The 14,749-nt window shown below is 35.2% G+C and overlaps 1 protein-coding gene across 5 annotated transcripts in view; it reads right to left on the bottom strand.

Annotated features, from left to right (window-relative positions):
• Positions 1–4,410, bottom strand: part of LOC122993489 (HERV-H LTR-associating protein 1) — a 58,121-nt gene extending 53,711 nt beyond the window's left edge. For 2 of the 5 annotated variants that reach the window (XR_006406395.1, XM_044367678.1), the window contains exons 1-2: positions 3,115–3,363; positions 130–186 (exon numbers count right to left, since the gene is read on the bottom strand). Coding sequence is in view for 4 of the 5 variants with exons in the window: in XM_044367678.1 (XP_044223613.1) it covers positions 130–186; positions 3,115–3,250 (193 nt within the window). In the remaining variant the exon portion in view is untranslated. Of the gene's footprint in view, positions 1–129; positions 187–3,114; positions 3,388–4,321 lie in introns of those variants that run through there. The other 3 variants (XM_044367679.1, XM_044367682.1, XM_044367683.1) reach the window with 3 other exon arrangements.
• Positions 4,411–14,749: the final 10,339 nt, after the last annotated feature.

Raw genomic sequence — 14,749 nt, forward strand, 5'->3', positions numbered from 1 at the left:
CTTCACACTTTGTTGTGAAGTAATACGTTGAAATCAGTGAATACAGAATAAAGAAAGACTTTGTGAACAAACCTGATAAAACATGCAAATGAAAAAGCCAAACTGAATAAGAATGATAAAAATAAATACCTGTGGAGTCCAGAATGTCTCTTTTGTACCTCTCTTCCTGCCGTCTGGATATGAACGCTGAAGGGAAACAAGATTTAAAAGTGAAAGTTAAATGTTTACATTTTTCATTTCTTGTTTATTCTACATTTATCTAAAACCAGGATCCCTCAGGAGAGTTCAGACCTCCAGCACTAAACAGTCACACAACTTGTATTGAATACATTTTAATTGTGTGATTACTGACTGGTTCAGTCAAGCCATTTTTATCCAAAACTATTAAAATAAAACTATTAAAAATTAAGAGCATTGACTATTTCAGTATAAATATATCTTAAGATCAGAGGAGGAAAGTAGTTCTAGGATTGTTTTATTTGAGTAGTTTCTAGAGGCTGTGGAAAAATGGGAGGCCACCATTGTGTCCCAGTTACACTTTGTATTTCTTGCCATACTTGTCATTTGTTTGTTTAGCCAGTCACATTGTTGTCACATACTACCCTGGGTTTTGTTCGTGTTTAGCATTGTTTTGTTACATTTACATCTGCTTTTATGGTTTAATCGAGACAGAAAAGTGTTTAAGGTCATTATCTATTGTTTATTGATTTAAGTACTGAGTTTCTTGAGTTATAGATTAGCTTGGGTTGTAACTTAAATGCGTGCGCGCCCAACAGGTCTCAGCGTGCCCTGAGAACCGCACGGTTCTCATAAAATATGACTCAAATGTTCTTCAAAAGGTTTATTTATTTTATACCCCTAACCCCATAACTCTAACCCTAACCCCATAACCCTAACCCCATAACCCCACAACCCTAACCCCATGACCCTAACCCCCTAACCTTAACCCCATAATCCTAACCCTAACACCATAACCCTAACACCATAACTCCTAACCCTAACCCCATAATCCTAACCCTAACACCATAACCCTAACACCATAACCCTAACCATAACTCCTAACCCCATAACCCCTAACCCCAATACCATAACCCTAACGCCATAACCCTAACCCCATAATCCTAATCCTAATACCATAACCCTAACATAACCCCTAACCCCATAACCCCTAACCCCATAACCCTAATCCTAATACCATAACCCTAACATAACCCCTAACTCCATAACCCTAACCCCATAACCCTAACCATAACTCCTAACCCTATAATCCTAACCCTAATACCATAACCCTAATACCATAACCCTAACACATAATCCCTCACCCTAACCCCAACCCCTAACCCCATAATCCTAACCCTAACACCATAACCCTAACACCATAACTCCTAACCCCAATACCATAACCCTAACACCATAACCCCAACCCCATAACCCTAACCCCATAATCCTAATCCTAATACCATAACCCTAACATAACCCCTAACCCCATAACCCTAACCATAACCCTAACCCCATAACCCTAACCATAATCCCTAACCCTATAATCCTAACCCTAATACCATAACCCTAATACCATAACCCTAACACCATAACCCCTCACCCTAACCCCATAACCCTAACCCCTAACCCCATAACCCTAACCATAACCCCTAACCCCATAATCCTAACCCTAATCCTAACCCTAACCCCATAACCCTAATCCCTAACCGCCACAGAATAAACATGAATGCAACTCAAATACCCAAACAACACTACAATCTCTCATCTGCAACAAACAAAACCAAAAAACCTAGAAACACAAAAAGTCCAGAAATCCCAAAACACAAAAAGTCCAAAAACACAGAGTCCATGACAGAAGAATGTTTGCAAGGTGATATCTCAAAAACTAAAAGTGCTAAACTATTCATACATACAGGGACATACAGGTGTTCCATGTGGAAATGCTTAACATATTAAATCATGGCACCAATAGCTCCACCCTGTGGTCATGAGTAAAACACCACCATACTACTTATTCACTGCCATATCTCTAAAATATAATATACCATAGTAACCAAATTCTGAAAAATTGTACAGATGGTGATGCTGAACAAGTGTGTTGTATTTGCAGCAAGGCTTTGGAAGTTATTTCAGCTGTCAGCATTCACACACATTTTCTACAGGAAATGCATTTTCTAGTGTCATTATAGTGTTGCTTTTGTCATATTCCACCTCCAGTAGTTGAAAAGCTGCCTGTAACTTACACTGAGACTCCTTTGATTGATAAAACAACAGTCCACTAATATATCTCCTTACTGCAAGAAACTTCTCATCTTTAACTGTTGGACAACTGTTGGATTTTATGGTAACGTTTTAAGTCTCCTTAATAAAAACTAGTTATAAGCAGATATGAGGACAAGTGTTTACAATATTTGTCAGCAATTATAACTCCTCTTATGAAGACATATTTCATATCATTACAACTGTGTTAATTATCTGTTTATACAGCAGACTCCATTTATGGATTCCCCCAGCAGGAGTTATAGTTGTTGACAAATACATCAATAAACACTTATATCTGCTTGCAATAAAGTGTGTTATAAACTATTTAACCGTTTATATTCATTATTGATTAATCTGTTGATTATTGTCTTGATTAATCGTTTTAAAATGGTGAAAATTTTTTCATTGTTTCCTAAAGCCCAAGATGCAGCCTGAATGTCCTGACCAACAGTCCACAACCCAAAGATATTCAGTTTACTATCATAGAAACCAGAAAATATTGACATTTAAGAAGCTGGAACCAGAGAAAAAAAATGATGATCAAAATAGCTTGTGATTAATTTTGTTGATAGACTAATTGATTAAGCAATTGTTGCAGCTCAGTTTACATACTGATTATACATGTTAAAGACTTTACATGAGTAAAGTAATAAAACAATTACATTAAATAAATCTGCTTTTTCAATCTACTTGCATCAATAAATCTAACTACCACTAACTGATGATTTTTATTAATTTTTCTTTTCTCTGACAGATATTTCATCTTCCGGGAAAAAAAACTCATTGTCTCTGCATCAGATGTTAAATGAAAGGATAGTAAAGGGGAAGCTCAGACATGTCACAGGTACCTACCTTGACTGAAGAGGACGAGGAGTAAAGTCATAGAAACACAGATTATGAGACACATGCATGGATGCTGTATGGATCTCTGTAAGCCTGCCATGACCCCAGCAAAGTCCCGCTGCAACCACAATAAACAGAAAAACATAAACTAGACAAACTCTTGTCTCGGCTGAACATTGTTTTTATTAATCGTTCTGCGTAGGTTGGCCTCTCGTCCCTCTGGCCTGATGCGGCAGGTAAACTTGCATTAAATGGCTTCAAAAGGGTGTTGAGTTGTGTGTGAAAAGCATTTTCTGGTTCCTACACTATGATGTCATCATGCTGGACCTTGAGCTCCCTGGAGACCTGCAGAGTGTAAAGCTTCACCCCTGTCTCAGATTATTTTACTAAAAAAAACACTCAATTATGTATATTTTTGTTGGATAGAATTTTACTTGCATGTAGTAAAATATCAGGGCTGTAACTTACGATTATTTTCCTTATCAATTAATCTCTCCATTTGTTTCCTTGATTAATCAATGAGTTGTTTGGTTTATAAAATATCAGGCCAACAGTCCATAAAAAATATTACAGAAAATATTCACATTTCTGGATCTAATTTGTAACTTTTATGTGTATTTTCTATTTTGATGTCTGTGCAGCAATTTGTAAACTTGTTTTTGAAAAGTACGATATAAATAAAGGATATTATTGTATTATTATTATTATTTGGTAATAAATTATCAAAATAATTTAGTTCTCTATTGATCAATGAATAGATTAATTGTTGCAGCTCTTGAAAAAATATACTATGCATGTTAAAATACATCATACAGAACAAATATCCTTCAAATATTACAAAGTTCAGAAGGTGTTAGAAGGATTTGATTGATAAATCTTCCGTTTCCTTTATTGTTCTCATTCATTTTGTAATTATTTAATTTTTTCTCTTGAATACAATTTACAATTTTATTTAGCAGATGCTTTCATCCAAAGCAATGTACATCTGAGAGAATAGATAACTGATATCCTTTAAATTACTTAACTGTGCACTTGAATCTTTTTACCTGTGATTTCACAAATTTAAATTGAAAACAAAATGCAGGTAAACTAACTTTTCGTCTCACTTCTTTTGTCCATGACTCAAACTCTAAAGGCTTTCAGTCTGTCAGATAACAGACAGATTTATTTTTAAATGCTGTATTCTACTGAAATAAAACCAGCAAGCACAGCTTACCTTCTCCTTGAATCCTCCTGTAAATTGTGCCCACTATGATCCTCCAGCAGCATCAAACCTCACCCAGTGTATCACACACCTGCAGTCAGATAAGCATTACACGATGCCTGTTTTCCCCCCCTCTGAACAGCAGAGGTTGGCAGCAGACTGGCAGCTTACTGAGCTCTGTGCAAAAAAAAAAAAAAAAGAAAGAAAAGAAAACACAGTGTCTGGCTGCAAGCTGGGCTCCCTAACCAGTTCCACTGCAAAAAATGTCAAATACTCACATAAATTGTACTGAAATTCACCACTCTGCAGTATAAACTTGAACTCATTCTCTCACAGTTTTCTTTTTGGCAATAGATCTGATTCATTCCTACAAAAACAATTATGCTGAATGCCTCTGCGCTAATAAATGGCTGTTGGTAAAACTAGTTAAACCAGTTGCCCATAAGGTCAGTTGGGTCATTAACTGTAGGTTAAACTGAGCAGATACAACGTAAATTTAAGGCCACGTCATGCTGATGATTATCTACTCTATGCTCAGGTGAAAGTAGGTTCAAGGATGCTTTAAAGGTAAGAAAAACCTTTCTGATGAAACTATTTGTAAGACTAGTGGAGCTTGATAAGCAGGGATGGCGGCTGGACCGTTGAGCAGGCCGTGGCATTAAGACGATGCCATGGACACTTTACCCTGAGCTGATACTTATAAAGCCGAGTTAAGCTGCAGAGTATCTGCTCTTTGCCAAAGTGAGAGTAGGATTGAAAGGTAGCTTACAGGTAAGTTAGGTCAGAGCTGGTGAATGGTGTCGCCTGTCATGAGGCCTAGTAGTTTTAAGACGGCACAGGCTGATACCCACTAAAGGGCCTTTTGATAGGTCAAATCCTGGGCTTCCATAGGATTTTACTGTGTATTGATAACTGATAACTAATAAACTGATAAATCTTGTGTGTACAAAGATTTCAGAGGTGTTGGAGCATTTCCTTTTGCGGCAAATAAATATTTTTCCATCACCAAGCAATGAAAAAGTTGTTCTTAGCCTCTGACTAACAGTCCATTATAATGATTTATGGGCAAAATACTTGTTTAAATTTTCTGTATTTCTGTAAACTCATGCGAAGGATAACAATGTCCATTTCTCACCTACATTTGACTACATTTCTATATTTCATTCAATACCTTTAAATACAATATTGTAAATATTCTGAACCCATTATTGTAAAAATTACTTTTGTGTATGTAAAAAAAAATAGCTTTCAGTTAATGTTTGCTTTGAATTTTACAACTTAAATGTTTTAAAAACATTTTTCATGAAACTTGAGCTATTTATTTTTTATAATTACACCATGAATAGTTGTGATTAGAAGTATCATTTGGCCTGAAATCAATTGGCTTGTGTAATATATTTTGATTAGATAAGACACAGAACTTTTAATCTATTTAAGGACAGAATTAAACCTGTATTACCTGTCGAGAGGGACATTTTTTGCAGTGTTGGTAAATGGCCGCAATAAGCCGCTGGAGTGACATACGAGCCGTGGGGAAGATCAGTGAATAAGAGGAGTGAAAGTGAGTCTTTAATGACGGGGGGATTGGTGGGCACTTTGGTCGCCTTGGCGTTCACATTCGGACACATTCAGGCACACAGCGGCAGTTGGCAGAGGAGGAAACAAGGCTGCTTAGGGCCTGGGAACAGCCGCCACCGGGGAAAAGATACTCAGACTTCAGCTTATAATTATAACAAGAAAGAAATAAAATGGACTATGGAGGAAAGAAATAATTGGCACAAATGTTTTGTGGCTGTGATCCCACTGTGGGCTGGCGAGGAAAGGCAGTTACTGTACATGCCTTAAAAAAAGATGCATTTCAGAAATACTAATTAAAAATTAATTTTAATAAAGCACAAGCTGCACTGAGATAAAAAAAAAAAACTTTTTTAAATGCAGCTCTAAAATTAAACCTGAGTCATCAAAGATGCTTCAAGTTTGGTGTTTTTATGACTTCTAAAGAGAGTAAAGAGACAAAGATGGCGGCGTGCAGGACGCAGGACATGCAGCAAAGGTACCCACCGGGAGCAATGATTATTGAAAAGAGGAATTTTAGTTAGTGGGTAAGTCCGGGTCAATTCATCCTACTTTTGGACTGCATTGTCATAGATATTAATGAAACTTGGCATGCAGATGTGGTCATATAAGAAACCCGTGGAACCGAAATTGCACATGTCTCAGATCGCTACTACATGGGCTAACAAAGTTTGAGCTAATTAGCGTGCCTCTGTGAGGTCATAGAGAAATAGTTCTCATATCGTTTTAAAGCTCTTTTTCAGCTCTATATTTTGCTTTCTAATATGTCAACACCAAAATTAAAGGTAACAGTGTTATGAGTGATTATAATCTTGAAAGTTGAATTGTAAAATTAAAAAAAAAGGGTAAAATTTTCACCAAAGTTAGGTTATAATGTCATCAACACCTCTAGAAAGTTCACATCACTTAATAGCGATCTGAGACTCGTGCAGTTTCAGTTCCACGGGTTTCTTATATGACCAAATCCGCATGCCAAGTTTCATTAATATCTATGATGATGCGGTCCAAAAGTGTGATGAATTGACCCAGTTTTACCCTCGTTTACGTTGAGATATCATAATATGGCTTGAAACTGAAAATCTGAACTGTTTGTCACTGACTCTACCTGATGCTCTTCATACAATGTCCACACATACATGTTTCAATTCAATACTTTATTAATAACTGGTGCAATTGAAAAGACAAAAAATAAAAAAATCAAGTAAGAATACATTTGCATATTATATCATCAAAACAAAATGTTCTAAGTGGTCGAATACAGAATAGAAATGGCAAGTTGTTTTTTTTTTGTTTTTTTTTCAAACTGGAATGAGAAAAATGATGCACAGCTCTGAAGGCCACTAGTGTAAAGTTGTCCAAACTTCCCTTAAATGAAACTTAAGAACAACAAAAATGATTCAGACCCAAACAAGCTGCTGTCAGTTCGCTCACACAACTCTGTCTGTAATATCCAACCTCTTCGTTTCACATCAGTTGATTTTGTTTTGTTGATTTCCTCTTAGTATAATGACTGCATTTATACAAGAACAACAAATCTGATTTTAAACACCCTGCTCTCCTCTTTTTTTTTTTTTTGTCCCTGTCCGCTTTTTGTGCTATTTTGGATTTTGTGCAGCTAGCTAACATAGTATCTGGCCCGCTAAAGTTACTGTCGTCTGTCTTTTTGCACCATCTTATGAATAACTTTCTTAGACATGGGATGTAAAATCAAAAGTCATAGAAATTGAAAATATAATCTAATATAAGCACGTGTGTACAAGCACACTTGCTGTTATAGCTAACTGAAGTTAGCCAACTTTAGCAAGTTGATAAACAATGTTGTTTTTGCTAAATGTTAGCTAGAGCTAGCTACTGTTGGTGGGCCAAGATCTTATCACAATAAGCTTTTCATGTCTCTGTCACTGATCAAATATCCACTGAAAGTGTTTATGAAGTGAAGTGTCTTTAAGTAGTTTGTTCATCAGTAGCCAGATTTGTGTTTTTTTTTAAAATCATTTTTCCTTGATTTTTCAGCTTAAAAGTCTATTTAAGTTGATTTAATACCGATATTGAGTTGTTTTGCTGACATTTTTTTTGTGTTTTACAGCATATTGAATACATGTTTCTGCTCATTTACGGCCGAAGGAGTAACTTTGTGGCTGTACTTTAGCAGTTTTAATCACTGTATACATCTGCCATGACTTTCTGTTAACAGATAATTCTGTCGATTTTCTGTATTTTTCTTCTCGTCAACAAATCTCATATTTGGAGCCAAACTAACAACGATCTACTAACAAGTGTTGTGTGTGTATCCAAAGCCTGATATATCTTATTCTTCTGTGCCTCCGTTGTTGTCCAAAAACTGTTTAAAACAGATCAATGAGTCACATTGGGACGTCTAAAAAGATTAATAAAAGCAATTTTCAGTCTCAGGATAGAAGTTCCTCTTTCCTGAGTTACAATCTTATCACTGTTATTAGACAATGGAGCCATTTCTACACAAGCTTTAGTAACAGGGATGAAGGAACATGTCACCCAGTGCAGCGGTGTGGCTTATTGACATGTTTTTAATAATTTTTGGACAACAACGGAGGTCTACAGTAAAGAGTAATAAGATATATCAGGCTTTGGATAAACACACAATACTTGTTAGTAGATCAGTTCATTCAGTTTGGATCCACACTTGAGATTTGTTGACAATAAGAAAAATATAGAAAATCGCAGCCATACGCTTTAAAGTTACTACAAAGAACTTTCATTTTGTGTTGATTTTAGCGGCCCCCTGTGGATGAATGACGACTGCATTTCCCATGAGCACCAACGCCTTGTGTCGTAAAGATCTTGGTCTGGCTAGTGCATGCATTTGTTTTGGAGGAAAATGAAAGAAAGACACAACTTATTTTTAATTTTAATACTATTTTTCTTTTTTAAACACTCTTTCTTTTTCTCTCAACTTTCTAAAAACGAGTCAGGAAGCTGACAACAAGCCTAAATTTACTTTTAACATTATCAAACGAAGGGAAATATCCTCTCCTCCTCCTAGTAACGTCTTTGTACTCCCTCATGCTACAATGCTACATGTTAAGTAAACATCAGCTCCTCTGGTCTGCGTGCCGTAAATCGTTTCGTCTGATTTTGCCAACATTTTTGGAAATATGCATGTTTCCGCAGAGTCAGATGAGAAGATGGATATCAGTTTCATCTTTGTACAACCATAGGAAAGGACGTGTTTAGCCTAGCATAGCATAAAGCCTGGAAGTCTGGGAAACTGCTAGCTTAGCTACATCAAGAAAAAAAAAATACACCTTCCAACAACTCCAAAACTGTATGAAAATGTTTTTTGTCCTCTATCTCAAAATGTATCTAAAGACCATGTCTTTTTGGCAATAAATAGGCCAATCAACATTTCAGATGTTTCTCGTCTGTGTAAATGCAGCCTTCCGCACAGATATTACCAACAGCTTTGTGCTGCATTTTGACAGCCATAGCAAGAAAAAAGCATGACCCAAAATATAAAATAAATAAATAAATACATTGAAAAGAAATGTACTGTAAAAGGCCAAGGCACAAATAATTTGTAGCAATCAAAATGTCCATAAAACGTCAGGTTATGTAGAATGTGTCGATCAGTGCGTTGCTTGGTTACAGTGAATACAACCGTACTAAACAGAATAATCACAGCAAGCACTATTGCCCTCTTGACTACACAGATGCCATAAAGTGCTCCTTTTCACATACAGATGAGTTCACACACGGAGAATAAAGTAAAATACACACGTGTTAAGTGCACACACACACACACACACACACACACACACACACATAAGAGGGCAGAAATGTGTTGAAAATGCTTGTTTTTAGGTACATACATCCTTCATATAAAGACCAGATTATGGCTTTGAAACAGGAAGGATTCTGAATCTGAATTTTTTAAAACAGTACCCTCATGTGATATTGTACATAGAAAACAGAAGGTTAAATTTAAAGCGTATTTCAACTCGAGTAAGCTGTTTTCCTGCAGCTTTACTGAACTACTGCTGCACTTTGGTTCAACCAGAAATGAATATTTGAAAGATATTTTGCTCTTATTTGTGTTGTTGGTTGTTTCTACATTCAAAATAGAGAAATGTCTGCAGCAACAACTAGCACTGCTGATAGGGAACAATTAATAAAATATTGTAAATTTGTTTCATTGTTTTCATGAAACAAAAATACGTTTCAGTCCCAGAGCTTAAACAGACACTCACACGACTTTTATTTACTTTTGTAGTGCTTGAAAAGCCTCAAAAATTAGAAAAGCCTAAAATTAGTTTTTAGCTCACTGAAACAACATAGTTTACGCTTGTGTTTCAAACTGTAAACTTGGAGAAGATTTGGGGTTTTGGGCTCTTTTGGGCGCTACAACCGAATCAGAGAGTAAAGTTCAAAGTATTGAAGAATTGTTTTAGTACCATAATCATGACAAGACCAAAAAAATTGAATAATCATGGGTGAATGTTAAAAAATGACGACCTAACAGTCACTGCTAAGGACAAAATTGTGTGCAAATTACATTACATCCAACTAAAGGGAATCCGTCTCCATTTAGAATTTATACTAAAGCACCTCTTAATTGTTCAAACCAAATCATATTTTAATCTTAAAATGGTTTGTTAATATATTTAAAATGGGAAATCTAATTCATTAACTCACCAGTACAGGAGCAGCTGGAGCAGATCTGGCGTTTTTGAAAATAGTCAAAATTTCAAACAAGCAGGAGAAACATGAGGAGAGACATTTAAAAGAAAAACATAAAAAATGCTGATTGTCAAATTAACAGTTAAAGGGTCATTCCCAATAAATAAGACTAGTCTCTGTACTGCTTATAATGCCAAAAACAAAACTGAAAAACAGCTTCTCTTCAAGTGTCACAGATTAAAACACATAGAAACACATTAATTACTCAAACTGGCTTTAAACATCCAATTAAAATCATCCACTGTGGTTGGAAACGGTGTCATTAAACTTCTCACATGTACATTTCCCATCGGAGGAGGCGGACAAATCAATCAGTGCAGCGGTTAACTGGAGCAGGGATGGTTCATGTTTAAATCTTCCAGTGACAAGTCATCAAGTCATTTGCAAAATGATAGAATAATATGTGGCCACAAACAGCACAAAGCCTTTACAGGAAAAATAACACATTACAGTATCATGTCTGGGACATAAATTGTTATTTGATTAACAAAAACTCATGTGGACAAGAAATGAAATGAAACTGGAATTGTTTTTTACACTGTAAAAAGTAATGCTAGCACTCCATTTGAAATATTGAGGGGATGGATTTTGTTTACTGCAAAAAACCCCCCAAACAAACCCATTAACAAGTCATTTTTACCAGATAATTCCACGTTCCCACATCTCAGTTTTTCCTTGTTTCAAGACATTTACAGAACCGAGTTTCAGCCAAATTTGTTTTAAGAAAATAGGAGTTTTGAAAATTAATCAAACATGCATTAATTTGTATTGGAACACCATTTTTTTGGACTAAAAACAAGGAAAAATGAAATGTTAAGATGTTTGAATTCCTGAGAAGAAGAATAACTTCAGGTTTATGTGTTTGAGTTATTAAACAATATTAGCATTTCATCATCAGCTGTGTTTGCTAGCATCACTTTTTTTTTTTTTTTTATCCCCCTAGTGTTCCCAGTGTTGTCTTGGAAGACAATTTATTCATTTTTAACAATTTACAAAATTTTAAAAGTCTTAATTTTAACAGTAATTTGCCGTGTAAATATAAATATACCAATGATTTTTTTTTTTTTTTACTGTATATAGTTATTTCCAGTGATATTCCTAAACTGGTGCATGCCTGTAAATTTAGAGAGGAAGCAATATGAGTTTTAAATTTTGAATGGAAGCAATTTACGTGTATTTCACAGATGATTTAAAAAAAAAAAAAAAAAAAGTAGTTTCTGTAAATGTAACTCGGTTTGATGTGCGAGGCAACAAAAACACTGGAGTTAAATTAAATCTTATTGAGTCTTTATGACGTTTGAGACGTTAAACTTCCAACAAAATCAAAATACTGAGCAACTCCACTTTGAATGGACACAACATTAAAACTTCAAGCTGACATAAAAAAATAAGTAAATAATCAAACAAATGAAGAGTGAAACATTCCAACCTTTTACATTTCTGTGCAGCTGAAATCATGTTGAGTCTGGATTGAGCGAATGAGCCGAAAGCATCACAAAAAGCTACAAAAAACCCCCCAAAAAACGATATATTACAAAAGCAAGACTGTACTGTGCACTAAGTTTTTTTTGTTGTTTTTTTTTTTAAAAAAAAAAAGACAAATCACCACGGAAGGAAACAGAGTTCACATTCATAAATCCTGTGTAGTTTGTTGTTTGTTTGGTGCGTGGTGACGATGAAGTGACGCTGAAACACTAAATAGAGAAAGAGTCATTCTGAAGGATGTTTTTCTTGCTTCAGAGGCACAATGAATGAATGACTACAGGGATATATCGTCATGTTTTTATACCTATACGTTGTTGTAATAATGGGTGTCTGCATCGCAAGATAATTCATTGTATAATATATAATTGAATGGGATTCAATAGCAGAAGATAAGTAATAACAGTAACTTTCATATAATAAGTTCAGTAGATAATAATAATAAGTGTTTGGTTCACCTTCCTCATTTCACACTGTATCTGCTTCCACAACAAGCCTCAACCTGCACAAACAGTTTGTCCAACACGCAGCTTACTGACAATACTGAGTCAGTTCATTGTAAAGCTGCAACTCAAGATCATTTTCATTATTGATGAATGCTGATGCCAGTTATTTTCTTAATTAATTGTTTGATCTACAGTGTAAAACGTCAAAAAAACTGTGAAAAAAGGTCAAATATTAAAATCTCCCTCCACTCAAAAATGTGTTTTTCTTCTTGTTCCTTCAGTTGGATGTTGTTCTCTTCTCTTAGTCAATTAACAGGAAATGAATCAGTAATTGCTTTGATTGAATAATAATAATCAAATAATCATTTTTTTAAAGCAAAAAAGCCAAAGATTTGTTGGTTTCCGCTTCTCGGATGTGAGGATTTGAAGCATCTCTTTCAGTATTTTCTCACATTTTATAGACAAAAAAGTTTTATCAGTGAATCTATAATAATGAAAATAATCTTTTAGTTGCAGTCCTACATTCATCTGCTGAAAGAAAGGAAAGGAAAGTTTATCTGTTTCTCACCTTAAATCTCAGTTTGAACTTGCAAGCAGGATTTATGACATCACAACTAGTTTGGAGCCAATCGTGGTCCAGTATTCTAGTATCCAGTATAATTTACACAAGTGTGATGTGGAAACTTGAAGCCTCCAGTGCACAAACACTGAGAGACGTCTGGTATCCAAGCAGGAAAAATAGAAATTAAAAATATTTCCATACTCATTGACTCTGGATTTTTATTGAGAGAGAAGGAGTAGATGTCATTTTAAGGATTTTTAACAGTAATTCAACTTTTTTTTAATGGAAAACTTATATCAGAATCCAAGCAGAGGATTTTTAGTTGTCTTAAAACATGACTAGAAGCTTTCTCTAAATTCACTGTCATGTAAGAAAAGCATCAAAGTCTCCCACTTGAGGAACTGGAACCATTAAATGTTTGGCTTTTTTTGCTTGAAAAAGGACTTAAATGATTAGTCGATTAACAAAATAGCTATACTACTTATCATAATGGCAATGCTACTGACCTCATCTTGGATGTTCTAATCGCTATCAAACATGTATTTTTTGAATCTTGTCTTTAAATCTGAATGTTAAAATAAGCTAAATTGTTGGCTAACGTGAAGATTTAAATGTCAGATGTCCTCTTGGTCACACTGCACATGTGTTGGACACTGTCTCTTGATTATGATCTCTTTTACATCCCTTTTCACTAGCTTGGTTTCCATCAAAATGTAATGTAAGTTTTAACTGAATGTCTAGAAAATCAGTTAAAGAAAATTCAATTAAATGCCTGTGTCTGTCCGCTCCTGTTGTGTGAATAGTTGGTGTCGTTAAACCATTTTATCCACACAACTACTTTTACACCTCAGACAAGTTTTTTTTTTGCAATTTTTCAACTTTTTCTCTGAATTTCCAGCATTTACAATCAAGTTTTTTATGCTCAAATTGAAAAAATTAATAAAAGTAGGTGAAAGGAAGGAAACACCATTATTGGTTGCTCTTTGCAATTTAACTGGTGATCCATGATGTATTTTTAAAAGGTCAAACTTTAAAAGGCATGGACCAAAACTAACCACATACAAAAACCAATGCAAGAGTCTGTTTTTACATCTTGCAGTGCAGACTAATGCAAACAAACTGCTCGTGCAGTCGACGCAGCTTCAAGTAAAACCTAAAAAGATCTTAAAGTTCTCGTTGAAGCCTGATGTGGAAGCCCCCCCCCATCCCCCCCCCCCCTGTAAAACTCTCCTGACTGAAGGTGCTTTAACATGCTTTAACTGTGTAAAAATCCATGTGTTTAGATATAGTTGGATGTCAGATATTACATTCAGTATCAGTGTTGTCCTAAATCTAAAGTAGTAAAATGCTGTTTCGACCTATATGTGATCATCTGTAAAGCTTTGTTTTGCAATAAGTGGAGCTCAGGCTCATGTTGTTTTAACTTTTAAGTTTCATACTTTGTAACAGACATAAGAAACTTCAGCCTTCGCAGCCGATCACTTGATTTACTTCGTGTTCCTCTCGTCTTTCCAATAAGTAAGTTTGTGTTTGTATTTGGATGTTTGAGTCTCTTGCACCGCTGCAGTGAACTTTACAGTTCTGTAAGTTGTGTTTTGTTTTTGAAGAAATTTTTAAAGAAAAAACGCGGGTAATGAAGTCGTTTCATCATTTTAAGCT

Source organism: Thunnus albacares, chromosome 12, assembly GCF_914725855.1.
Source record: "Thunnus albacares chromosome 12, fThuAlb1.1, whole genome shotgun sequence".
Taxonomy (NCBI): domain Eukaryota; kingdom Metazoa; phylum Chordata; class Actinopteri; order Scombriformes; family Scombridae; genus Thunnus; species Thunnus albacares.